The 27,211-nt window shown below is 29.6% G+C and overlaps 1 protein-coding gene across 3 annotated transcripts; it reads left to right on the top strand.

The window, feature by feature from the left end:
* The first annotated feature begins 282 nt into the window (after positions 1 to 282).
* On the top strand, positions 283 to 26,819 carry LOC123300852 (retinol dehydrogenase 12-like). 3 transcript variants are annotated; one of them, XM_044883508.1, is made up of 7 exons: positions 283 to 448; positions 5,019 to 5,191; positions 6,267 to 6,596; positions 8,549 to 8,760; positions 19,308 to 19,311; positions 26,331 to 26,407; positions 26,476 to 26,819. In XM_044883508.1, the coding sequence occupies exons 2-7, from the start codon at positions 5,050 to 5,052 to the stop codon at positions 26,668 to 26,670; spliced, it is 960 nt and encodes a 319-aa protein (XP_044739443.1). In that variant the 5' UTR covers positions 283 to 448; positions 5,019 to 5,049; the 3' UTR covers positions 26,671 to 26,819. The 3 variants fall into 3 exon arrangements, with proteins under 3 accessions (XP_044739443.1, XP_044739444.1, XP_044739442.1); XM_044883509.1 differs by lacking the exons at positions 8,549 to 8,760; positions 19,308 to 19,311 and having other exon boundaries at positions 26,118 to 26,407; XM_044883507.1 differs by lacking the exons at positions 19,308 to 19,311; positions 26,331 to 26,407; positions 26,476 to 26,819 and adding an exon at positions 8,907 to 9,101 and having other exon boundaries at positions 8,549 to 8,841.
* Positions 26,820 to 27,211: the final 392 nt, after the last annotated feature.

Raw genomic sequence — 27,211 nt, 5'->3', positions numbered from 1 at the left:
AATTATCTAAAGGAAAAAAATTTGGGTAATTAAACTGATCTAATTTTAAATATATAAACAAACCTTGTTGACCTTGCGGACGAAAAAAAATTAGTAGACACAAAATTTATTTCCGTAATTTTATAAAATTCAAAAAATGTAAAATTTAATATTAGTAAAAAAAAAAAAAAAAATTATAATATTCTGATCGCCTTGAAGAAGAAAATCATAAAGACCTACCTCATCCTCATGAAACAAAATAATTAGTATATTTACAGAATTAGTATATCTACAGAGTACAGAACTAACACTTGATATGATTATTAGAAATTGATTAACACTTGATATGATTATTATAATTATTTGTTGTTTTGATATGTGTAGTTAACTTTAAAAGTTGTCATTGTTATTGTTTATTGTTGTATATTTTGTTAAGTTATGTTTATTTTGTATCGGTTGTAATTTACTTGTAAGTACCTTTAAATTATTTTTAATAAACAAGTTCATTAAAATCAAAATAAAATCTGCGACAAAATTTTCATAAACAATAATTGTATCCAAATTTCATTCAACTTCGAATAATCGTAGCTTTGAAAAAACTTTAAATAAAATTAACATCTAAATTTTGTATTCATTTTAAAGCTTGAAGTTTCTAAAGGGGATTTAATTTCTTTTTGAAAACAGATGATTGTTTTGTTTTATGACAGTACCGCATTTGACACGGTCAACCATAAATTTAACTGTAGCCGTAAATGAATTGCACGAAATGGTAAACAGGGAACACATGAATCACTACATATTATAAAACAAAGTCGCTTTTTCTGTCCCTATGTCCCTATGTACGCTTAAATCTTTGAAACTACGCAACGGATTTTGATGCGGTTACCAACTCTATTTTTATCGTCAAATTCAAAATTTAATCGAATATCTCTTGATAAAGGGTATTTAAATTTAAAAAAAATCGAATAATTAAAACTACTATTTATTTTAATAATTTTTTTGATAAGTGCCAGCGATAAAATATGAATTTTAATACATGAGTTTAAAAAAATTTTGGCAGAATTTTTAAAGTCGATTCTATTAAATAAATGATTACCCGATTTTACCCATCTGTGTTCAATTACTTACTCGATTACTCGTTTGATGACAAATTACCCGAAAACGAGTAATTATCCGGACATTGGCAACACTGTCAAATTGTAAAATCAGCGACATCTCATTTTTAATAAGACACATGGTAATGATAAACAACTAAATCTATAATGGGTGGTGAATATGATTATCAATTGTTCAAAATAAATTCTTTGGAAATGGCAATCAATTGAAAATAAATTTTAAACATTTATTCTTGTTTTTTTAAAAACTTGAAAAATAAATATTATAAATTTATTTATCCAGCGCTCTCAAAATGAATCTTGATAATAAAAATAGGCTATTCGCACCGTGCGTGAGTTTTTTTGGAGGCGTTTCCATGGTAGCGATACACTACTTTAATTAGAGAATTGTATGGATTGCATTTATGACTTACATTGAAAATTAAATATTATTGTATCTCTGTTTTAGATAAATAATTATGATATTTTACATTTGAAAAATAATATTTGTGCAACTTGATTTCTTATTTTCACATTTTTTAATGCACTAAGTTTAATTAATTAGTGATTTTCAATAATTTTAATTTGACATTTTCTATAACATAAACATGTAAAGAATTGCAAATTAGTAATAACAGCCTCCTTTATCGCCAAAATTTTTCCCCTACCATGACTACGCACAGAACGAATAGGTAATTATGTATGTACTTATAATTTATGTTTTGTTGAATAATTTCATATTTTTCGAATCATCTATTAAAAAATAATAATAATAATAATAATTCATGCATGAGTTTCCTTGTTCTACCATAAATAGATTTGAAAGTACAGGGTTTCGTTACAATTTAAAATAGTTCCATTACGAGTCACAATTGGCTATGCAATATGGCGGTTATTCAAAATCACAAAAAAATTGTTTTTAATGCTAGGCAACTTATTATACATATTTGTTAGTAATGTTGTAATCTATGGTATATAAATAATAAAATGAAAAATTTTATAGGTGTGTTGTTTAATTTTGTAAAGGTTTCACTGTAAACGATTTTTTTGTAAATATTTTACTGGATTCTTAGTGCACATAAATAGCAACAATTCTCATATATTCACTTTTTTCATTTGTGCAGTCATTACAAATTAGGGGGTTAGCGTGACGTCAATCTAAAGGAGGTTAGCGTGACGTCTATATTAAATAAAAGAGATATTATTGAGTTTGAAAGGGGAATCATGTTCAGACATAAGATTGGACCTAGTTTTCTGGGTTGCTTTAATAGTCAATTTAAATCCTAAAAGGTAAAAGATATAATAACACTTTAAATTATAGAAAGTTGATTCACAAAAAAAAAAAACAAACATTTAAAAAAAAACATTTTTTCAAAAATAGTTGGCTAGGCTTGCGGAGAAGATGTCACTTAAAAATATGGCATTATTGCATTTAATACAGTAGAAATCTCTCAATTTATTCTCACTTATAGAAATATTTCACTTACCCAGTATCTCAGATATCCAGGTATAAATAAATATCTGACTCGTTTACAGAGGATTCCATTAATAGAGATCAGAATACAGGTTATTTCATAAATAGAGGTGCGATTATTAAATAAAATAACGTATTATGTAAACATTATACGTGAGTTTTAATCTTTTTTGGGAATCAAATAAAAAAATTATTTCAAAAGACAAAAAACCCGAGTTAAATATAAACTGAAGGGACAAAAACAAGCCCAGCAGTTTATATAGCGACTTTAACAATCAGGATCCATTTTAGAGAAGATTTGCGCCGATTTACATTTTAATGGGTCCTGACTTTTAAAGCCGCTACGTAAAACAAGTCCAGCAGTTTACATAGTGACTTTAACAATCGGTACCCATTATCGGGAAGATTTGAACCGATGTAGATTTTAATGGGCCCCGACTGTTGAAGTCGCTATGTAAACTGCTGGACTTGTGTTTTTTCTTTCAGTTTATAATTAACTCAGTTGAGTTTTTTGTTTTTTTAAATAATTTTTTTTATTTACTCTTCTTAGTTAAGATTTTCAATACCTATTAAACGATACCCGACAACATAGTTTGTAGACTTTTATTTCAGCCTGAGTATATATATTTGGCCCTTTGAGACCAAACGCGTGAACCAATTTTCATGATTACTACGCTAATCGATTTGTCTATTTAATAGCTCTTCAAGAAACCCCCTTAACATAGTTCGCTGACTTTCTTTGTTTGCTTTTTCACAATATGGCGTCTGGTAGTCGCCATATTGAATTTTCATTACTGTCATATCTTCAGTAGCACGCGTAAGTCTAAGACAAATCGATTTACGCCTGAATCATCAAAATCGACCACGCGTTTGGTCTCTAGTGTGCAATATAGGAATACACATACATAGACTGATAAACACATTACCTCTCCTTTGCGTTGCTCAGTCGGGTAAAAAAAATAAAAAAGGTAATACATAAAGATATTCATATTAATATAATGTGTACATAAAATTTTCATGTAAATAATCATCCTTCAGAAGAGAACATTGTGAACGAATTTTATCTTTATTCTGAATTATTATACAGAGTAGATGTGGGAATATTAAATTCGACACAGACTTCATCACGTATCTTCCCACTTTCATAAATGGATATAAATGTTTTCACGAACTGATAACGATTTGAGCCTTCGTTTCGACTTTTTCAAATAAACATCCGTATGATAGTAAAGTAAAACTAAAACTGAAGGTCATTGAAGATCAAAATTAGTTAAGTGCAGAATTTGCGAGTAGAATAAGAATAATTAAACAAACAAACAAACAAAACGGTGTTATCTCAGTTCTCAGTCACAAAGGTTAATGAATTTGAAATTCACTCGCTTTCTCAGTTATAGAGGTAATTATTATACTCATATATAGACGATAAAATCGAAAGAACGAATCCCAGATATAGAGATTTGCTTCGTCCCACTAACAGAGGTAATTCAGTTAAAAAGTGCTGCGACTTCAGCATGAGTTCCAGTTATGGACGTTTCTCACTTATCTAGGGCGTACTTAATCAAGTTGCACTGTACTAAAAAACCACGCTACCTACAGAAAAATAGTTTACCTAGAGTTGTCAGGAGCAATTAGAGGGCATTCGCCTGGGGCCATGACTTTGATATTAAAATCTAGTTTCAAGTCAATTTACCTGGACTTAAAAGTTATTAACACGGATGAATGACCTTTATTGTCCTTGATAACTTTTTTCTAAAATTCCCAGAGAAGTACGTCCAATCTGATATCAGAAAATGATGCCCCCCATCAAACTCTGCAACTTTGATTAAGTTATTTTTTGGTTGCTTTACTACAAAAACGAACTATTAGCCATAATATATTAAAATGGTCCATCTTGTATAGGAGAGAGTGCAGCATCAGTGATAGAAATTTACATTTGCTTCAAAATTTACATTGGCTAAATCTATAAAAAAGAACAGCTCACTACTCAATTATAGATTGTGAATTTTCATATTAGAGAAAACTAAACCCGCCCGATTTTTCAACGCGATGATTCTGAAAAAAATTAATTTCCATAAAATATCCATCCTATCTTTCACAGTTTTGGAGAACACATCTGAAAACTAAACTACCCAATTTAGTACCTTGGTATTTCCAAGAATTTTATCCGAAACTATCAGATACTACAGATTCCATTTTGGTAAGGAATTTCAAGTTATTGGCTTATTGTGCCTAATTTCATATCAATTTCACCCTCTAAATATTATCAGATGGGCCTTATATGCAATTATAATGCGAAAAAAGTTTTATTTTTGTTTCGAAATCGACACGATTGCTCTGAAACGTAAAATTCCACTATTTAGGAGAAAGGTTTAATTTTTTTCCCCTGATTCGATTACAATAAATTCGGAATGGAATAGTAGTTAAAATTGTAAAAAATACATTCAGTCAATAAAAATAATATTGCTTTATAGGTTCCTGTTCAAGTAATTGTTATTTCGAATCATGAATACGTTCACATGTATCGCTTTTGGAATAATTGTTTTTATTGTTGTTGTCAAAATATTGAATGTGGTAACTAAAGGACGATGTACAAGTAAAGCGAAACTAAATGGAAAAACTGTTCTTATTACCGGTGCCAGTGGAGGTAAGTAATTTTACACACTAAACTTACTTTAAAACTGCCTGCTTTGTTAAAGGTTTTCAAAAGGATTGCTAAAAATAAAAATACTTATCCGAAATTTTGAAAGCTTTTTTGAAATTATTATTATGCAAGGGATAATTATTAACATCTAAAATTTATAGGGGAGAATCTATGAACGAAAAAGTAGATGTATTGAAGCAAGTGACGCGCCATTATCCTATTTTACAACAACATTTGACCTAATTGAGATTTTTGAAAAATTTTGAAATACGTCCGGTTCGTAATTCATATATCCATCAGTAGTTTAATTCAAAATTTTGTAGTAAAACGGTATTACCATTTTTAGTCTTAACTGCAGGATTACGGAAATATTGCTCATCACGATTTTCCTTAAAATGGATGCACTTCCCCCCTCTTTTTTGTAAGGATGTTGTGCATTTACATTCAGTACATGAAACTGAGCCTATTTAAATAAAAAAAATACTCCTGTAATTTAGTGCATTATGGACAAGTGTATCGAGCTTCTATATAACTTGCAGTATCAAGCACAATGAAGGATGGCAATAAAATTGTACTTAATAATTTTAATAAACTTGAAAAGCCATCTATGAACACTAATCGAAAGTTAGCAAAGATTAGAATCAGAAGTTATTGGTAATTTTGTTTTGATGAGTGTTCTTAGATGGTATTTAATAAAAAGTAACACCCTGCGTTCAAAGTGTTGTTTAGACAGTTTTTCCGTCTAGCCCCAATCCACTAAACGCGGGATAAGGAAATAGCTCTAATAAGTCAGCTTATGAAAAATATTTAAAATCCTTCGACTGTTGAGAGAGCGGCCCTTTAACTTTACGCCATTTTAACTTTCGCATGCTAACTCTTAAATTATCATTTGGTCATTACCATTTGAACCTGAAAGACAATAATTGGGAAAAAAATAAATGATAATTCATTGTCTCAAATGATAAAAAAATCTAGAAGGAGAGAGATCAACTTTGTAATTTAATTTTTTTCGGCACACAAAATGATTTATCTACAAAATGAAAAATTTTTATTTTCATAATTGTACCTATGTGTACAGGAATTGGGAAAGAAACTGCAATCGATATGGCGGCTAGAGGAGCAAGAGTCATTCTTGGATGTAGAAACTTAAAATTCGCTGAAGATACGAAACAAGAAATTATTTCAAAAACTGGAAATACAAATATTGTTATCTATCAAATAGATTTTGAATCATTAACGTCTGTACGAAAATTTTCAAAACTAATTCATGAAAATGAAAGTCGATTGGATGTTTTAATAAATAATGCTGGAGCTATGGGTTTGGGAAACAAAATTACTGAAGATGGTTTACATATTATGATGCAAGTGAATCATTTTGGACCATTTCTATTAACAAATTTACTTTTGGGTATGTTTTTGATGACATTATGTCGGATTTAAAAAAACAAAGAAGGCGAACATACAACACGCAATTCGGTATTTAAAAAGTTGTTAATTTCAACATTGAATGAAGCTTGTTGAAAAATTATCGATACTACCATGAGTTGAGCTAATAATTAACTATGTTTGAAGATAGGTATTTCACATGAATCTCGATAATTTGGACACACAAGTTTAAAAGTTTTTTAAAGAAACTTCACCTCGTATTTGCTTTTTCTCGTTCCTTCCTTTCGAATACTTCTCTGGCTAATTAGACAGCCGGAAATTTGGTTGAAATAGAAACATTGAAAGATAGAATCACCGTAATGTAATAAAATTACCCTACTTTTATTTATTTTTAAATTTCCTTTTTTTAGATTGTTTAGTGTCCCGGCACAGTCCTATGAATAAAAATGTTATTTATATAAGTATAACCCGCTCAGTGGTCGAGCGTCTAAATCGTCATTAAAACGTTCGGCTACTGATTATTATCGTTATTATTATAGCCTGTATAAATATAACATGTAAAAAGGTATTCTAAGTTTAGTCCCAAATTTGTAACGCTTAAAAATATTGATGCTACGAAAAAAATTTAGGTATAGATTGATGTTCATAAAATCCTTTAATTAATTCATTTTCGGTTGTCTGTCTGTCTGTTTGTCCATCTGTATTCACATTTTGTTCTTTCTTTTTTAACGAACATAAAAATAGTTTATGAATTGTAGATGTTCCTGAAATTTTCTTGAAGAAAATTAAAATATCGTCAATATAATTTACGCAAAATTTTCCAAATTGTTTCGTCTAATTATATTCACCAAAACTTTTTGAAAAATAGCATGAATTTTTGTAGCCAAACGGAAGTACTTTTCATCGCCGATGAACTCTTTGAGTGACAAATGCCGTTTTCTTTCGATCTTTTTTCGTAACTCGTTTAGACTAAAAGGCATGCCCAAAGCAGCGAACCAACATTCAATTACCAACATCCACCACCAAATCACCAATTCGAGGCAATAGTTGGGATTTCGGAATCACCGTTTTAGTTAAATCTTTTAAGTTTCACACAGCGTAAAATACTTGCCTTCTTTCAATTTTATTGTGGCCTCGCCAGATTTCACAGATCTCACATGAATCGAGTTTTTACTTATGTATACAATTCCGGGAGTATCACATTGTAAAGGAGAAAATTGAAACTTGACTTATATTTTGTTTTTTTAAATTAGTTTTCGATGATTATTAACGTTAAAGTAACTTTTACTATTATTAAATGAATAAAAAAATAACAGTTTCTATTAACTTAATTAATTAAATAACGATAATACTTATAATACCTGTGATTTATTACCATTAGTATTCCGCAATATGTAATGATTTTATCAAATTTTATATGAAAATACTCAATAATCTTAATTACATTAAAAAAAACAATTTTTTTAATTTACCTATGTTAAGTGTGTATCACGGAATTATGTACATACATCCCCGGAATCAGGTTCAAAGCCAAATTTTATCACGGAATTAAAGACAAACTCGAAGTCCAGAAAATTAACGTTTAATACTATAAATTAAAGACTGAGGAGTGAAAAAATGATCAAAACTAACTCTCAATAAATCATTTTGTACTACAAATCAATTTTTATCGTGGAAATATTTATATTTATTTCAATATTCAGCTTCAAACGGCATTATGCCTAAACATCCCGTAATATGGTACATTTACCTTATTATCTCTCATTCTGAGGTGAAACCCTAATATGACTGCACTATTCATCCCTAAAATCAATTTCCATTTCACTATTTCCAAAGATCTCGAATTTAATTGATTTTTACTCTGTTACTTACAACTCAAACTAATATTTTTACCTATAGTCGCTGCCTGTTAGAAATTTATTGCTCTCAAAACTACACTAGCTTAGTTAACTGCAATGCACGAATGCTTTTTAGATTTGTTAAAGAAATCAGCGCCCAGTAGAATTGTGACGGTTTCTTCATTGGGATATATATTGACATTATTGGATCCAGATAATTTAAATAAACCTAGAAGATTTGATGAACTAAATTATTTTAATTCCAAATTATGTAACATCTTAATGAGCAACGAATTAGCAAGAAAATTAGAGGGAACAAATGTGACTTCAAATTGTTTACATCCTGGTGTAATTTATACTCCATTATTCAAACATTTGCCGTGGTACAAGAGGATTCCAGTGTCGCTTATATTCCCGTTTCTCTTTAAGGTTTGCTCATTTTTAAAGGCAATAAATAATAAATTCTGTTTAAAAATTTGATTTTGTGTTTGTAGAATACTAAAGAAGGAGCCCAAACCACAATCCATTGTGCAGTATGTGAAAAAGTATATGGAGTTTCAGGAAAATATTTTCAAGATTGTAAAGAATATTGGACATTACCTATCGCCTCTAATAGAGAGCTAGATGTAAAAGTTTGGAATAAAAGTATGGAATTTGTAAAATTACAAGAAAATGAAATTCATTATTAAAAATGCTAAATTTTTTAATAAAATAGTGAAAAAATTAATTAATTGCATACAGTCCTTAAAGTATTCCTTCCTCATGTCACTCAATATAACAGGAAATCTTTTATCATAATTGTAAAATGAAATATACTAAACCAAAGTATTAAAGGAAATTTTTTAAACAAAAGTTCAAACAGCTGTACCTCTTCGAAAAATTCTTAACGGCAATCGCTCATTCGAAAACTTGTGCTTTCTAGTCTTGAATTCGATTGTTTCCTTGCTGCTTTGCACGGAAGGTTAAAAGTGTGAGAAATGTTATCTCTAAATGTTAAATGAAGTTTGAAAAATTCCCGTGCGTGCTTCTTGGACCAAGATATTCGTTCTCCAAGCGAAATGCCACTTCTTGATTTAAAATACTGTAACTTCTGAAATAATCATCACCTTGAAAATTTTTTCATATCATTTGAAAAATGAAACTACTTTCTTTTAAGCCCTTGCATATCATTTTGTAAAAAAGTGTCTCACTTTTCGTGATTACAGCATTTCAAAAATCCGAATTTTTCCATATTTTAGGATTTTTTTCACCTGGTTGTCATTGTATAAAATAGTACATCATCTAAATCTCATAATGCTCTTTTAAAAACTTGTACTTTCAGGTTTTTAAAAATTATGCTCAACAATTTTTATCACCCCTGTCACTTTTTACTGTGGGTTGAAAGAGTGAGAAAAGATGAAAAGACACAAAAATTTAAAAAATTACTTTTCAACAAATTTTTTTTAAAGATTATTTATGGGAGAGCGATAGACTGAAAACTATCTTAAGGGACTCAACCCCGGGCAGACCAAAGTCAAGGGCTTGGATCCCAGACGAACTTGCCGATCCCCTAGAAATTCTAGAACTATCCCAAATCATGTTTCTGTTGCTTCCCTTAAGAAAAACTGAGGATTAATCTATTGGGGAGGAAGCTATTCCAATTTTATTACCAAAAAGTAGGTTCTTCCTCAAAGGAGGGGCTGGCTAGAACAATTAGTGAAAACCGTCACTATGGCATGCAATGAAGCAACCAGAGTTTCATGGCCACCCAGGATAATTAAAACTTCCACGGTGGCCTCCCGAAATTAGTAGCCTAAGGACGAAACATGGCTACGTTGCTTTTTCAATCAGGGCAAAAGAATCAATAAGTGTAATGTTTATAATCTGATTGGTCAAATTTTAAAAGTAACCAATGACCTTGCTGACCTTGGAAAGAATTAATACATAACAAGTTTATTCCACATTTATTTCAGTAAAATGTACGATTAAAATGTAAATTTTGAAATTAGTCAAAAACAAATATTAAAATTTTTACGTTGTAATACTTATGGAGGAGATAATTTTGAAGACCTTATCCCCATGAAATAAAATAGTTCATATCTATAAAAACCTTATCCCCATGAACGAATACATGTTAAAATTATTATTTGAAATTATTTATTTTTTAATAGGTATACAGTTAACTTTAAAAGTTGTCATTGTTATTGCTTATTGTTGTATTTTGTAAGTTATGTTTATTTTGTCAGCCTCGGTTGTAATTTACTTAAAAGTAAATTACTTACTTGTAAGTACCTTTAAATTATTTTTAATATACAAGTTAATTAAAATCAAAGTACAATCTGCGACAAAATTTACATAAACAACAATTGTATCCAAATTTCATTCAACTGCAAATAATCGTAGCTTTGTGTCGCATTTAAGATGAAGACACCCTCATATTTTCGTTATTTATAGAATATGGATTTGAAATTTTGGACAGTCATACAGGGTAATGGGTCATATTTTTTAAGATACTTAACCGAAATCAAAACTTGGAACACAGCCAATCTACAAATTGACAAATAGAGCAGATTCTAAATATTTTGCCAAGCATCAGAGATGGTTAAAGGTACTGAAAAAAATTATCAGAAAAAGTTGCTTAGAATATTTTTTTATACCCTTTTTATGACCAAAATCGCATTTTTAATTTTTTCATTATTTTGGTCTTTACTCAAATTATTACAAGTTTATAGAAATATTTGAATACTTAATAACAACATATATTTAATTATCAATTTGTCCAGTTTTTACATTTTATAGCACACTAATAATTATAACATTTAAAAACTTTTTCTAGTAGTGTTTTTTTTTCGATATCTCTAACCATCTCTGATGCTAGGCAAAATATTAAGAATTGGCCCTATTTGTCAATTTGTAGTGGACTGAGTGGGCGATTTGAAATTTTGGACAGTCATACAGGGTAACGGGTCACATTTTTTAAGATACTTAACCGAAATCAAAACTCAGCCCACTACAAATTGACAAATAGACCGATTCTTAATATTTCAATTGGGTCTTGGTTCCGTAAAACTCATATATATATGGGTTCTACGGAACCAAGACCCAATTGACTTATGTTGCTCATTTACGAACTCGACCTCACTTTTTACGTCCTCAGCACGCTATAAAAATTTCAGCTTGATATCTCTTTTCGTTTTTGAGTAATCGTGATGACAGACGGGCAGACGGACAGACGGACAGACGACAGACGACAAACGACAGACAGACAGGCAGACAACCGGCAATGGACTAATTTGGTGATTTTATGAACACCTATACCAAAATTTTGTTTATAGCATCAATATTTTTAGCCGTTACAAACTTGGGACTAAACATTTTCAATTTTTTTTCAATTTCATATACATGGTATAAAAACACATTAAGTTCATAAATGATAAACGCACAAGTTTATACGAAAAAACTACTAACTGTACAAATTTTGTTATATTATACATCTTGTTATACAACCCAAATTCTATAATCGTTCTACAATCTTTTTATTCAATGAAAATGTTCAGCTGGATGACTTAATAAAAATTTTTTAAAAATACATGTGGATAACTAGAGAACGGATAAAAATACAAAGTCGAGTCTTGGCTCAAAGTACGTATTTTTTATTTATCTTCAACTTTCCCATTTAATGTTAACAGATAAAATCAATAGATATTTTAATATTCAAAGTAATTGTTCAAGGTAGCTGTCGTATTGTTGAAACATTTAGCATAACAAATCTTCTTCTTCTTTGACACTTACTACAGCACCTGGACAGCATTCTTGTTAGTTACATGTATATTGATAATATCGGTACATTAAAAAAATTATTCGTTTTTTCCTCGAAATATAGTTTTAAAAAACGGTTCCCACGATTCTGAAAAACTAATTGACCTTTCGACTTAAATCTTTGCGGAAACTGTTGAAAATAAACCAAAACCAGTCCTCAAATGCGAAAAATCTGTCAAAAAATGTCAATCAATACCATTTTTATATCAATTTTTGATGAAAACGTTTCTTGTCCAAATTGATGTCCATGCCTTGTCCTGACAATGAAACGTTAAGATATGTTGAAAATTTCTATTTTTTTTATAGCTACTGAGAAGTTAACAAAATTAAAAATTTTGTAATAAAAAAAAATAAAATTCGAGGTAAAATTCGGTTCTGTACGCAAACGAATAACTATAATTTTTCATAAAAATATTTCTTGTTGCTTTATTTTTTCAAAAAAGGCTTCCCTAGAGTGGAACAAACACCCATTTAAATTCAAAAATCCCAACTTAAATCATTTAAAAGATTGTCTACATTTAAAGTTTTTTTTGATTATAAGCAAGGCGAACTTTCGTGCAGTCAAAACCATCGATTTACGTTAGAAAATTGCAATTTACGGCATCATTACAAATTATGATTTTAGCGACAACTTTCTCTGTTTTGATGTTTTTTGAATTTCTAAGCAAAACGGTGAGTCGGATAAACCAAAGTAAAAGGACACAAATGAAGATGTTAACAAAATACGTTCTTTAAGACTTGCCTATCTTTTATCATATACAGTGTGTGCACGGATAGAGGTAACTATACTTGTTACTATTTTGCATTTTAAGAAATTTACAATTATGACTCTGTACAAAATTTGAAGAACATCTTTCCAACTTTGACAATTCCATTCTTAGTGAATGTTGCTTTATACGAGAAAATAAATTTTGTTATTAATTTTCTAACATAGGTATGACACTCTAGATTCTTTTTGTGGGGCTATCTCAAACAAAAAGTTTATAATTGTGAATTAAATGGCAATGAAAATCTTTTAAAACAATAAAATCACAGAAGATGAGATAAATGTACATACATTGCATTAACTTTATAAAAAATTAGAGTTTTGGTTGAAAAATGTGTAATGGAAGGAGAAGAACATATTAGTTGATTTAATATTATTTTCTTTGTTACATTTTTTAGTAATCACAACTTTTGTTCAAATAAAAATGATGTTTAAATTAAAGTAGATATAGACGAATCATTTTAGATAAAAAAAGGCAAAAATGAAGAACTTTTATGCACCTCTACCTATCCGGCCAGTTTTTTTTTTTTTTTTTTTTTTTTTTTTTTGTTCAGGAAGGTCCTTATATCAAAATCTTCATCTAACTTCTTGCCGCTAGAAAGTTTGGCCATTGCTATGGGCCAAAAAAGCCCATTATTATAATAGGTGATTTTTGAAATTTTTTATTTTTAAAACCTTGAAAATATCCAACAAAATGGTTCAGAAACGTACATTTGGGGGTTTTCGGGATCGTTGATCACTATTCAGAAGTCAAAATTTCGATATACCCCCCCCCCTCCTGGGGCAATTCACCTCGCTGGTCCAAATTGAATATTAACAGAAAATTGCATTGTTAGGCCAACGAAGGGCGAAAAACTCCAAAAAGAAGGGGTGTATATCCCCATTATAACTTCGGAATCGTGATCAGTGACTCCAAAAACTCCCTAGTATACTTTTTTGGTCCATTTTGTCGAATATTTACAGAGTCAGGCACGTTTTAGACCAGCGGGGGCGAAAAAGCCCAGAAGAGGGGAGTACATTTTCATTCTAACTTCGGAATCGTGCTCAGTGATCTCAAAAACTCCTGAGTATACTTTTTTGATCCATTTTGTTGAATATTTACAGAGTATTGCAATTTTGGACCAGCGAGGTAAATTACCCCAAGAGGGGGAGAATATATCGAAATTCTGATTTCGGAATAGTGATCAGAGACCCCGAAAACCCCCGAGTATACGTTTCTGGTCCATATTTAAAAAAAAAAAACTGGCTCGATAGGTTGAGGTACAAAAAATTCTCTATGAAATGCTAAAATGACACGACTAACACACGTTCTTGATATTTTGTATAGAGTCATGCTTGTTAATTGCGAGCAACTTCTCTTAATGAGATTTTATCAACTTATAAAAACGGACAGTTTACCAAAAAGAAAAATAGTGATTCCAAATTTTTGGCTACCCTGTACATTGATGTTGAGTTATCATGTATACCAAAATTTTGGTCGTAACATCAATATTTTTAAGCGTTACAAACTTGGGACTAAACTTAATATACTATGATATATTTCATATATACATGGTATAAAAATGTTAAAATCACTGGCGTAAAATGTTTTGGCTTCGTGGAGCCCTTCTTATATACATGTACATACTTAACAAGATCATGAAAAAGAGTTCAAAATTATAATAATACTTTGTTTATAGTATTTTTTTAAATGCATGCTTTTTCATTTTTTTGCAATTTTACCTTGAAAAATTATTACATACAAAGTATCAAAAGTAGTACTAAGTTGTTAAACAAGCAGTATAATAAAAAAAGAATTAAAATTTTTTTAATTCCTTTGATGTGACTGGTTAAGTATGTATTATAAGAAGGGCTCCACGAAGCCAAAAAATTTTACGTCAATTATTAAATTTTTTTTTTAGTTTACAATAAAAATTTTGTTAATAAACAATTGTCTAACTTGTTGAAAAATTAACTTTAAGATTAATTTCCAATGTACGCCCGTAAAAAAATCTTACAATAAAAACAGCTAAAATCACAAAACGGGATGTAAAGCTACATTTTTGATATATTATTTGGATCCCTTAAGGAAGTGTGAAACCACATTTTGCAAGCAAAAAAAAAGTTCTGCTTCCTGCATATTATTATAATACGAAAAACTGAAAAATTTTCGGACTTTTTTCAGTTTTTGTAGTTAAGTAAACCGTTTAGTAAACCGTTAGGGATAGAACAAAAGTTTAAAGGTAAAAAAATTTTCCTTATACCAAAATAAAAAACTTTTGTTTTAAACATTTTTTCGTAAACATCATTTGTTTCTCGTGCAGGGGCAAATTAGGGCAAAATTTTGGTGTCCATTTTCTCCAAAACTATAAAAGATGGAGGGATGAAAATTTGTAGGTAGCTTCAACTTGCGAGACTTATGATTAATTATTGAAATAAATCGAAAAAAGTTTTCTATTTTGTTTGTTTTCCAAACATCTGTCTAAGAACACTTGTGTTTTTGACATAAATATAATGATACTTTAAATGTTGAAATCCATTGGGCCGTTTGGAAGTTACGAAGTATTAAAGAAATTTACAAACAAATATACATACATACGTACAAGATACGAGCAAAAACGTACCCACACCTGGACAGTCGAATAAATAGCTATTAAAATGCTTGTACGATTGGAAACGAAAATGGGGCGCATACAATTATAAAGAGTGAAGCGTCTGCTGCATGCAACTTATATTTTTCTTTTCAACCTTACAGGTATTTTAATATATTTATTATTTTTTACTTTTTAGCCCGTTATAAAAACATGGTAAATAAAAAAAATTGTATTTTTATTATGTTTTTTAGGGTTATGTGAATGCATTGTCATCCGCTTTTGAGCTATGGTCCAAATTTCAAGTCTCTAGCTCATCGGGAAGAATTTAGTACCTACCCTGACGTTACCATTTGGTAAGGAAGTTCAAGGTAATGACTGGGTGGTGCAGGCGCATTTTCAACTTTCTACACCTTATAGTGTCGGAGAAAAGCCTTCACCTTTTTTTACTCGGATACGTTTATCCCCAAAATAAAACAATAGAAGTTAAAATTATAATTAATTATACATACCTGAGTAGGTCTCGTATGCATTTAAGGGTCCTACCGAACAAAGACGATATTTCAACGTATTTTGACCCGTTGAATCCTAATTTTCAACTTGCTCTTCGCTCAGAGTCGCCCTATGAACTCAGTTGGATAAGGCGTAACCAATTCCGTCTGCGTTATGCTTAGGGTAAAGGGTTCGATTCCCGCCGTCGCAACAAAATTAATTTAATTAATAGTTGTGATGGGCTGGTGATGGTATATGCATGAAGGAGGTGCACTCAGCCTCTGAAATTGAGCCACTATAACCTAACTTAACCTAACCTATCGCTCACAGTGGGGGGAAATTTTTATAAACAAATTAATTCTTTATACGGCCATAGCCAAACTATTGGAACGTGTACCATTTTATTTTACATGAAAAAGCAAATATTTCGGTTTTATATTCATCTTGATAGGACCAATAGAACCGGAGATATGGTAAAAATTGTAAACAAAAATGGTAGTGCAATAGCAACGAAGGTAGCACGATTGTAAGTATTAAGTTTTATAATTTTTCCGGCCCGCTTTTAGTTTATAAGTCGTAAGCGAGCCTTTAGCGAAAGAAAAACTATATCTCCGAAACTGTCGGTCCTATAAAAACCGACTTGATCTCAATTTATTGAAAATTTAAAATTCTTTAATAATAAGTGAAAGTTAAAATAAGTTGATGAAAAATCAGTCCTTCCAGTTCAAAATCAGCAAAAACTGAAATAAAAATAAAAATTTTCGAGATTTTTTTTTCGGCATGATCCGGTCGTTTTCCGAAGTCGAAAACTTAACGTATTTAACATTGCCTTTACATTGCATACAACATATCCTTTTCATGTTTAATTTGATTGAATCAGAATTGATTTATATATTCGAGTTCGGTTGCAATAACTAAAGTTTTAATTGAGAATTTTGAAAAAATAAAAAAGATTCTTAAACTAGAATAAATTTACAATTTTTTCATACATAATTATATATGGTTTTCTTTTCCTAAGGGCTCGCTTTCAACTTATAAACTAATAGCGGGCCGGAAAAATGATAAAACTTAATTTTTGCAATATTGCATAATACGAATTTTTATGTACAAACCATTAAAATATGGACTCATACTTTTAAAATGAGTACCTTAAAGTAGAAAAATATTATTTATTGGCCAATCTAAGGATGTTTTGTTAGCAATTTTAATTATATCTCTGGTTCTATTGGCCGTATCAAGACGAATATCTATATATTATAAATGCCAAAGTAAGTATGCTTGTTTGTTTGTTTGTTTGCTTGTTACGCTTTCACGCTTAATTAATAATTACGACTATTATATATTTAAAAAAATAGAAAACCTTACATATATTTTACCTGTGTAAAACAATCCTTACCATTATTTTGAGTGTTATATAAAGGGGATAAGTGAGAGCAATCTTTATCAATCTTTACTTTTAAACCCAGCGAAGCGTTTGGGTAACACTCTAGTAAAAAATAAATAAATATTCGGTTTTTCATGTAGAATAAAATGGTATTGTTTACTAAATTTCCAATAGTTTGGCTATGAACGTATAAAGAATTAATTTGTTTACAACAAACTCCCACACTATAAGCGATGAGGAAGTTGAAAATTCGAATTCAGCGGGTCAAAATACGTCGAAATACACTCCTTGTTCGATGAAACCTATAAATGCATACGATACCCACTCAGCGCCTAAACTAATTTATTCAGTCTATAAAAATGATTTTGCTTCAGCATCCTGTTCGAGTAATCGTTGCTTGGATACATTGCACAATGATCGCTCTTGGATTAATACTAATTGTTCTAATTGTTGTAAAAATATTCATAGTGGTAACTACAGGACGATGTACAAGTAAAGCGAAACTAAATGGAAAAACTGTTCTTATTACCGGTGCCAATTCAGGTAAGTAATTTTACACACTTAACTTATTTCAAAACTACTTGTTTATTTCTAGATTTTCAAAAAAATGTCTAGAGATTTTTCAAAGTGCCGAATCATTAATCATTGTATCCTTAACAAAATTTAGGTTATTTAAAGATGAATTACTTTATTTATTTAATTAAGTCAAACTTATATTTTTCTATCTACGAAGTAAGAAAAATGACTTCTTCAAGTCATCCCAAAAAGTAGGTAATCTAAGTCAAATACCGATAATTAATTTACTAAATATCTAATGAAGTGCAAAATAAAATGTCTATCTAGATACAGCCAGTGCAAAAGTTTTCTGGGTATAATGTTAGGAAAGTATACCATTATCAAGATACTGTATATAATACAGCAATCATTAACTTAGAAATTCCTTCAAAGTAAAAGTATATTACCTACTGCTTCGACAGAAAAAATACTGCAAAATATTCCAAAAACAAGTGAAAACAAACAATTGACTGAGTTAATTGTTGAAATACCATGCATAGACAGTGTTGATGACTCTATCATATCACATATACATACATGTCACACATACATAACTAATATTCCCATAATTACATACAATTTACGCCTAATTTTCGCCCTCACGGGTAAACAGTGATATTTACGAAAAAATGTTTCAAACAAAAGTTGTTTATTTTTTGATAAGAAACATTTTTTTACATTAAACTTTTTTTCTATCTCTAACGGTTTACAAGATACCGTTTAGCTTGATATCTCTTTTCGTTTTTGAGTTATCGTGATGACAGACGGACAGGCGACAGACGACAGACAGACAGACAGACAGACACACGGAAATGGACTAATGAAGTGATTTTATGAACACCTATATCAAAATTTTTTATGTAGCATCAATATTTTTAAGCGTTACAAACTTGGGACTAAACTTAATATACCTTGCATATTACATACATGCATGGTATAAAAACTTCTAGTCAAATTTTGCATCTTTTTCTTAGGATTTTTTCCATATACTTTAGAACGAAATTGAAAAATTAAATTATTTTAGCAGAAAAATTGTCACTTTCTCAATTTTTCCTGCCTCTACATTATTGAATGAAAGCTATTAAATATTAAACCTTCTATCGTCTATAGTTTAGTTTGATATAAGGAAAAATTTTTTCAAAATTCACCTGCTACATCCATTAGCACTATGGGCCAAAATTTCGAAATCACTTGCCAATTGGGAACAGTCTATCTGTTATAATAATAATAATAATAATAATATTTTATTGATTCTTTTTTTGAAAATATTACTTGTATAGAATAAGTCATTTATAAATTTATTTTTTAAATATAAAAAAAAAGTTAAGAGAATGGTATGTCCACCTGCAGTCATGGCTGATTTCATTTCAATCAAATCCCGACATTCGTCTAAGTTCACGGAAAAACATGCAAAACCATGAACAAAGATGGTTGATGATAGTTGTTACATCATCGATTCGTACTTGAATCTAAAATTCATATTAAAAAGTTATATAACTCCCTATGTATTATAAATTTGAAAGTAAGCATGTTTGTTTGTTTGTTTGTTTGTTACGCTTTCATTATAAAACTAGCGATAGATGTTTAATGAAACTGTAGAGCAATATAGCTGATATATCAGAATAACACATGAATTATATAATTTATAGAGATATATATAAAAAAATTTAATTTAATTTGACATTTACCATTTTTTAAATTTTTACAGAAATGTTTAATTTATGAGCCAAAATGAAGATAATAGATGGAACGGATCTATGACTATCATTTTGAACCATAAATTAAAGACTTCTGTAAAAATTTAAAATAGTAAATGTCAAATGTAAAAATCATGGCCAACTTTTCTAATATACTCAATGAATTATGACTATTTTACATTTAACAAAATTGAAAACTGTGTATATCAAGAGAGGATGGAGCTATAAAGCGGTTTTTACTTTTAAGCCCAGTGAAGCGGGCGGGTATCAATTTTGAAATTAAATAAATACTAGGACCGAACAGAAAAAAAAAGAATGTTGTCAAATATTAATACTATAAACCGAAGTAAAGTTGTTGTCAAGTAAATGAAAAATAAAATTATAAAATATAATAAAAATATAAAATTTTGAGTCAAATATAAAATTATAACATACCATCAATAAAAATACAATAGTCTAAAATTATAAATTACAATAAAACATTAACGAAACGAATAAATAAATAAATAAAGCATTTACAAAAATATACAATAAAGCTCTGCCATAAAATAAAAAGCTCTTTCATCCCTGGGCTATGTACATCTCGGGGCCACCCGCAACATGAAAGATTTCATTAAAATTATAAAAATAATTTTGAGCCATGAAACTCTTGAGTGATGCCAGAAAACTTCTTCCATGAACTTTCATGTCTTCCAAAATGGCAGGGCTACAGCTAAATAAATTAAAAACTTCCAAAGATCTGAGGCGTGTTCCATTTTCGACTTTTTCGCTTTTTTGTTAAAGGAATAGTAAAAATTTTGTTGTTCCTTGTCAAATAACTTGTCTTTTTATATTTATGGGTTTCAAAAATTTTTGGGTTCTTCGACACCCACCCGTTTCGCTGTCGCTTATCCCCTTTCTATAACACTCGAAATAATGGTAAAGATTGTTTTACACAGGTAAAATATATGTATGGTTTTCTATTTTTTTAAATGTATAATAGTCGTAATTATTCATTGAGTATATCAAAAAAGATGGCTGTGAAATATTTTATATTGACTATTTTTACAGAAATCTGTAATTTATGGTAATGCCAAGTGACTACTTTCACAGAAATCTGTAATTTATTTTAATGTCAAATTAAATTAAGTTTTAAATTTTTTTTATTAATATATCTTTATAAATTATATCTCCTGTGTTATTCTGAAGTTTGAGCTATATTGCTGTACAATTTCATTAAAAACCATTCGTTAGTTTTAGCGTGAAAACGTAAAAAACAAACAAACAAACAAACATGCTTTCACATTTATAATATATAGAGATAGTGATATAGATAGAGATAAATTTTTAATAGCTTATGCTGTTGGAAATATTGCTTACATCTATCAGTTGTATCTTTCATTTTCGTGTATTCCCAAATTGTTATGCCATAGGATTATTTCCAATGAAACAAAATATCTAAAAGGTAAAAAATAATGCATCTTAAAAACTTTTCCACAATTTTTTATTAGGTTGTAATAATTTCGTATCAAAAAGTCGACCTCTCGGGGGCGGGCCTAATCCCCTTTTTTAATCAAGTTTTTTTACAAATTACAAAAAATCTATGCATCAAATAAATAAATAAATAAATAAAGTTCAAATAAAAGTTCTAGCGGATTTAATTGTGCAATTTGTTTTTTTTTCGACTTTCTAGTTCAAAATTGACCGAGATATGCCAATTTTAAAATGGAATTTTTAGCTCATTCAATAAAATGAAAAATCCATCTTGTAAACCGTTAGAGATAGAATAAAAGTTTAAATGTAAGAGCTATTCCTTCTAAAAACTTTTGTTTGAATCATTCTTTCGTAAACCTCACTGTTTCCCGTGAGGAAACTTAGCAAACAACTTTGGTATCCATTTTCTCCAAAATTATAAAATTTTTTGGTCTTGAAAATTTTCAGGTAACTTCAACTAGTGGTCTTGTGTAACATTATTGAAAAAAAAATTCTAGAAAATATTTTCGAAATTTTTGAAAGTCTAATAAATATTTTCGAGACGCCCACATGGATACACAGTGGTGTTTACGAAAAATTATTTTAAACAAAAGTTATTTAGTTATTTATAATGAATAACTTTTACACTTAAACTTTCATATCTCTAACGGTTTACAAGATTTATTATTTTTCATTTGATTGAAATAGCAAAAAAATTCCATTTTAAAATTGGCATATCTTGGTCAATTTTGAAGCTAGAAAGACTATAAAAAAACAAAAATGTACACGATTAAATCAGCTAGAACCTTTATTTGAATTTTTTATTTATTTGATGCATAGTTTTTTTTTTGTTTTTTTTGTTTTTTTTTAATTTGTAAAAAAACTAATTAAAACTCCCAACTAAGATTCAAAAAAGGGGCTAAGGTCCGCACCTGAGAAATCGAGTTTTTGGTACGAAGTAATTACAAAATAATAAACAACTGTGGAAAATTCCAAGATCCATTAATTTTTCCATTATTACCATGATTTTGTATTTAATTTTGTTGTGCTCTGAGGTTTCTAAAATTTATCTACTAACCTACAAGAGATCCATCAAAACTGCAAGAGACGGTTTTCGTTTGGTATATGAATCCCAATTTGATAAAATAAATATTTTTGAAATTGAATTACCTCCCTCTCACTTTCTTCACACTCTTAATGTTATCAGATCGGGTTCATATGATATCAGACACCATAGACGGACAACTCAAAAGTACCTATCAATTTTCAACTTTCTACAGTGTGTCACATAATAACCAAGTGTTTATGATCGGGAAGAACTTGGTTACTAAAAATCAGTGGAGTGAGCAGATGTTGACTAGTCGATGTAAATGGTCGAACTGGATGTTTATATTAAAATTCTCATTGAAGTAGTCTTTGAACCGGCAACTTATAGCGTTGGAAACCGTGACATTAAAATTGCACTTACCTACACGGATTTCGAAATTTCGCATGAATTTAACCATATGAACAATATGGAGTAGGTGTGCCAAATTTTATCCTGGCAGAAATATTAAAAAAAATTTTTTATAGTTTTAATAATTACAAGTATTTTGCACTTTTATGGAAATTAATTTGTAAGAGACCATTTTATTGCAAATTTTATCTATTTTGGGAAAATTTGGTGTAACAGCTCTTATCGTGCACAAAGGACTGTCATACCGATTTTTAATATGTAAAGCTTATAAAATTTTACTCTTATCGCGGAATTACTTTTTTTTTTAATTTGTTCCTTTTGAGTTCTACTTTCGAAATATATCGGTGTTATAGCTCAAAATTTGACCAAAATATCTGTCAAACTAGTCAAAAATTAAAAAATCCCAGCAAAAAATATTTTTGCCAGGATAAGCCCTGGCATACCTAAGTCTATATTGTACCTATCGTAAAATAGTATTGATTCATTTGCAAAATTTGGAAATCCGTGTAAGTGCAGTTTTACTGTCACAGCCTTCAGGGCTATAAATTATTATTTCAAAAATTTTTAAAAAATAATTCAAAGCTTTCGAAGTGTTTGGAAAAAATTTTACTCAAAAGGTTCTACGATAAATCAATTTCTCAATAATTTAAAACTGTCTCAAATAATAATATAAATCTAGAATGAGTTAGCGTACAAAATAATTTATTTGCAAATTACCAAAATTTTATTTCACTAATTGCAAATACGTATGCAGGTATTGGAAAAGAAACAGCAATCGATATGGCGGCTAGAGGAGCAAGAGTTATTCTTGGATGTATAAAATTAAAATTCGCTGAAGATACGAAACAAGAAATTATTTCAAAAACTGGAAATACAAATATTGTTATCTATCAAGTAGATTTTGAATCATTAACGTCTGTACGAGAATTTTCGAAACTAATTCATGAAAATGAAAGTCGATTGGATGTTTTAATAAATAATGCTGGAGCTGTTGGATTGGGAAATGAACCTACTGAGGATGGTTTACATATTCTCATGCAAGTAAATCATTTTGGGCCATTTTTATTAACAAATTTACTTTTGGGTATGTTTCTTTATAATTAAAATACTAATTTAGAAAAAAATGCGAACTAAAACAACGAGCAATTAAATATTGAAAAAGTTGTTAGTGTCATTTTTTTTAAGGTTGAATGAAGCCTGTGGATAATGGTAAACACTGCCATGGGTTGAGTAAATATTTACCTAAATATTTAAAGATAGGTATTGCACATGAAACTCGATAACCAAATTATATCGATTATATCGATGAATCGATATAATTAAAATAATAAATTATAAATTATAAAATAATGAATTATAAATTATTTCGAAATTATTATCGATTATATCGTGAGTGTCCAAATTTAAAAGCGTACATCACTTTTAAAAGCGTACTTCACCACGCATTTGCCGTAACTTCTCTAACTAATTAGACCAGTCCAAATTTTGTTGAAATAGAAATCTTGAGAGATGGGATCTTTGTAATGCAATAAAATTACCCTGCTTTTATACGTTGGGCAACACACTCTGTAATTACTAGGTACTAGGAAAGTAAAAAAAAAAGAAATAATATATATATATATATATATATATATATATATATATATATATATATATATATATATATATATTTCTTCTTTTTTTTTAAATGAGAAGTTGGTAGACTATAGTCTATCATATATTTTTGCTATAGCAAAAAGGAAGCCACTCACGAAGTTTCAAGTACCTATGTATAAATCATTTTACAAAGCGCTCTTTGTGTCCCACGGCTTATAGTATTGATAGTAATATATTCATCCGAGAAGGAAAATTATATTAAATTTACATTATTAAAAACTCATCCAAAGAAATATAAGACGAACCGGCTCAGTGATCGTGCGATCTAAATCATCTTTAGAATGTTCGATTACTGACTATGGGGTTGCTAGTTCGAATCCAGGCAGAGGGAATGTGATAGATTATAATTAATGGGGCAGTAAAATTTATCACACTGTCGTTGCTTGGATAAGAACGAAGTAACGGACTCCACCCACATCATAAAAATTTAATTGTATATTTGATGAAGTTTAAAATAAAATAAATAAAGATTAAAAGAATAATAATGTGGGAGAATTCTGTTTTAGATTTTTAGATATATATCTGAAAAACCCAGGTTAAACTCCATTATCATTTGTATTATTTTTGCAAAAAATTCTATAAAATGTTTCAAATCTCCTAAGTAATTTGTTGAAGTTTATGTTTTAAATACTTAATTTAAATAAAAGCTAAATCTTGCTATAAATTTAAATTATTCTTAATATTTGCAATTATGAAATTATGAATGGATGGATTTAAAACAAGCAAAATAGTCAGATGTCTCGTTGGCACCTCGCAGGAACTATGTTTCTTTCGCTATAAACTATGTATTCATAGTAGAGTTAGACAAGGTATCTTCGATGGAGGACGAGTTTTGATTCACTTCGCACACGTACCCAGTCGATGTCATCATAGTTTGTTCTCGCTTCCTGATTCAAATGTTAAAAAACGTGAATACGTTTGTGTGAACAATTCTTGATTTTAGTAATGGAATAATCGTTTCTTAAAATGAGTTAATAATTAATTAATGATTAATGAAATTTTTTCGCCTCAGGTTTTTACATTTTGTTATGAGACAAATCGACATTGCAAATATGTAAACACAACATTGACCAAGATGACAGCTCGAACGTAAACAAATAATCAATATGGCTGTGACTGGGTACCATGCGAGAAAGATTACCGAAAGTGAGAGATTTTCCCCACCCTACCTATACCTGCGCAAGAGCATACCTTGTCTAATTATGCTAAGAAAAATTGTACACTCATTGTGTAACAAAGTAGAATTAAACAAAATTTATTGATTTGATGACCTGCTGCATGACAAACGAGGACCCTTATCATAAAACCAGTCCTCGTTGAGAATATTGTAAACACTGAAGTGTCGGACGGAAACTTTTTCTCGTTTATCTCGCATCCGCCAAACGAGCGATAATAAATAAAATTTCAAAGCGGTAATACATACTGATGACAACGTCTTCGATAACCATTTCTTTATTAGACGAAAGTTTCTTCTTGATTCAAAAACGATCAGGTTTCCGTGATTTCTACTGTAGTGCTACTAGTGAAAACTAAAATTACAGGTGACTGTTATCATAAGTCCATATTGACTTATGTTCAACATTCCTGATTCCATTTCAAAATGTACCGGTTCCATTTTGGAGTTTCTGTGATTTCTATTGTAGTGTTACTTTTGAAAACTAAAATTACAGGTAACAGTTATCCATGTTGGTTTAGTTACAACATGTCCGATTTCATTTCAAAGTACCAGTTCCATTTTGGACTGAAAACTTACCCTTGACCTAGACTTAACCGAAACCCTCTTATGCGTTCACTACTCGCATTTTTAGGATATTTTCTTTTGTTTTCACTTAAACCACAAAATAAAGTATGCAGATTGATCAAATTTAATCCTTTTTAGATTTGTTAAAGAAATCAGCACCCAGTAGAATTGTGACGGTTTCTTCATTGGGACATATATTTTCATCATTAGATCCAGATAATTTAAATAAACCTGGATTAGATGAACTAAATTATTTTAATTCCAAATTATGTAACATCTTAATGAGCAACGAATTAGCAAGAAAATTAGAGGGAACAAATGTGACTTCAAATTGTTTACATCCTGGTATAGTTCACACGGAAATAATGCAACATTTACCGTGGTACAAGAGGCTTTCACTTTCGTTTAGTTACTGGTTTTTCTTTAAGGTTGGTCATTTTACAAGCCAATAAAAATTTTTTTTTTTTAATTTAAAAATTTGTTATTTTGTCTGTAGAATGCTAAAGAAGGTGCTGAAACCACAATTCATTGTGCAGTATGTGAAAAAGTAGATGGAATTTCTGGAAAATATTTTCAAGATTGTAAAGATTATTGGACATTACCTATCGCCTCTAATAAAGAACTAAGTGAGAAAGTTTGGAATAAAAGTATGGAATTAGTAAAATTACAAAAAAATGAAATTCATTATTAAGAATGTAAATTTCAATAAAATAGGGCAAAAAAAACTAATTAATTTATAAAGTACAGTTAAGGTTATTCCTTAAATTTTCATATAACTTATTATAACAGAGAATCACTGTGGTAAACATAGCAACCACATATATGCTCACCTACGCTAAACGACGCTAACAAAATTCATTCAAGTTTTACGTTAGCTGTCATACACATTACATTTTGTATAAAGATAAAATATTAAATTATTTTTACTAATTAATTTATATCTTTATTATTAGTATTGTAAACCTATTTCTTTCCACCCATCCCACCTTCCGGTTTACAACATTGGTGACGAGGATTTTTAACGAAAACACGCTCATTAGTGCAAACGTTCGAAATGGACGCAAACCAATTCCAACAGTTACTTGCTGCTATACAACAGCAGAGTAGCCAGCAAGTGCAAGCTATGCACGAACAAATGGTGAAAATGCAGCTCAACATCAAGAAGAGCTAAAACTAGTCTTACAGTCTCAAAAACAGCAAATATCCGCACAAGATTCGACAGCATTCAAAGT

Source organism: Chrysoperla carnea, chromosome 5 (assembly GCF_905475395.1).
Source record: "Chrysoperla carnea chromosome 5, inChrCarn1.1, whole genome shotgun sequence".
In the NCBI taxonomy this organism is placed as follows: domain Eukaryota; kingdom Metazoa; phylum Arthropoda; class Insecta; order Neuroptera; family Chrysopidae; genus Chrysoperla; species Chrysoperla carnea.
Note: the sequence above shows the minus strand (reverse complement) of the source record. Positions and strands in the feature narration are given on the sequence as shown.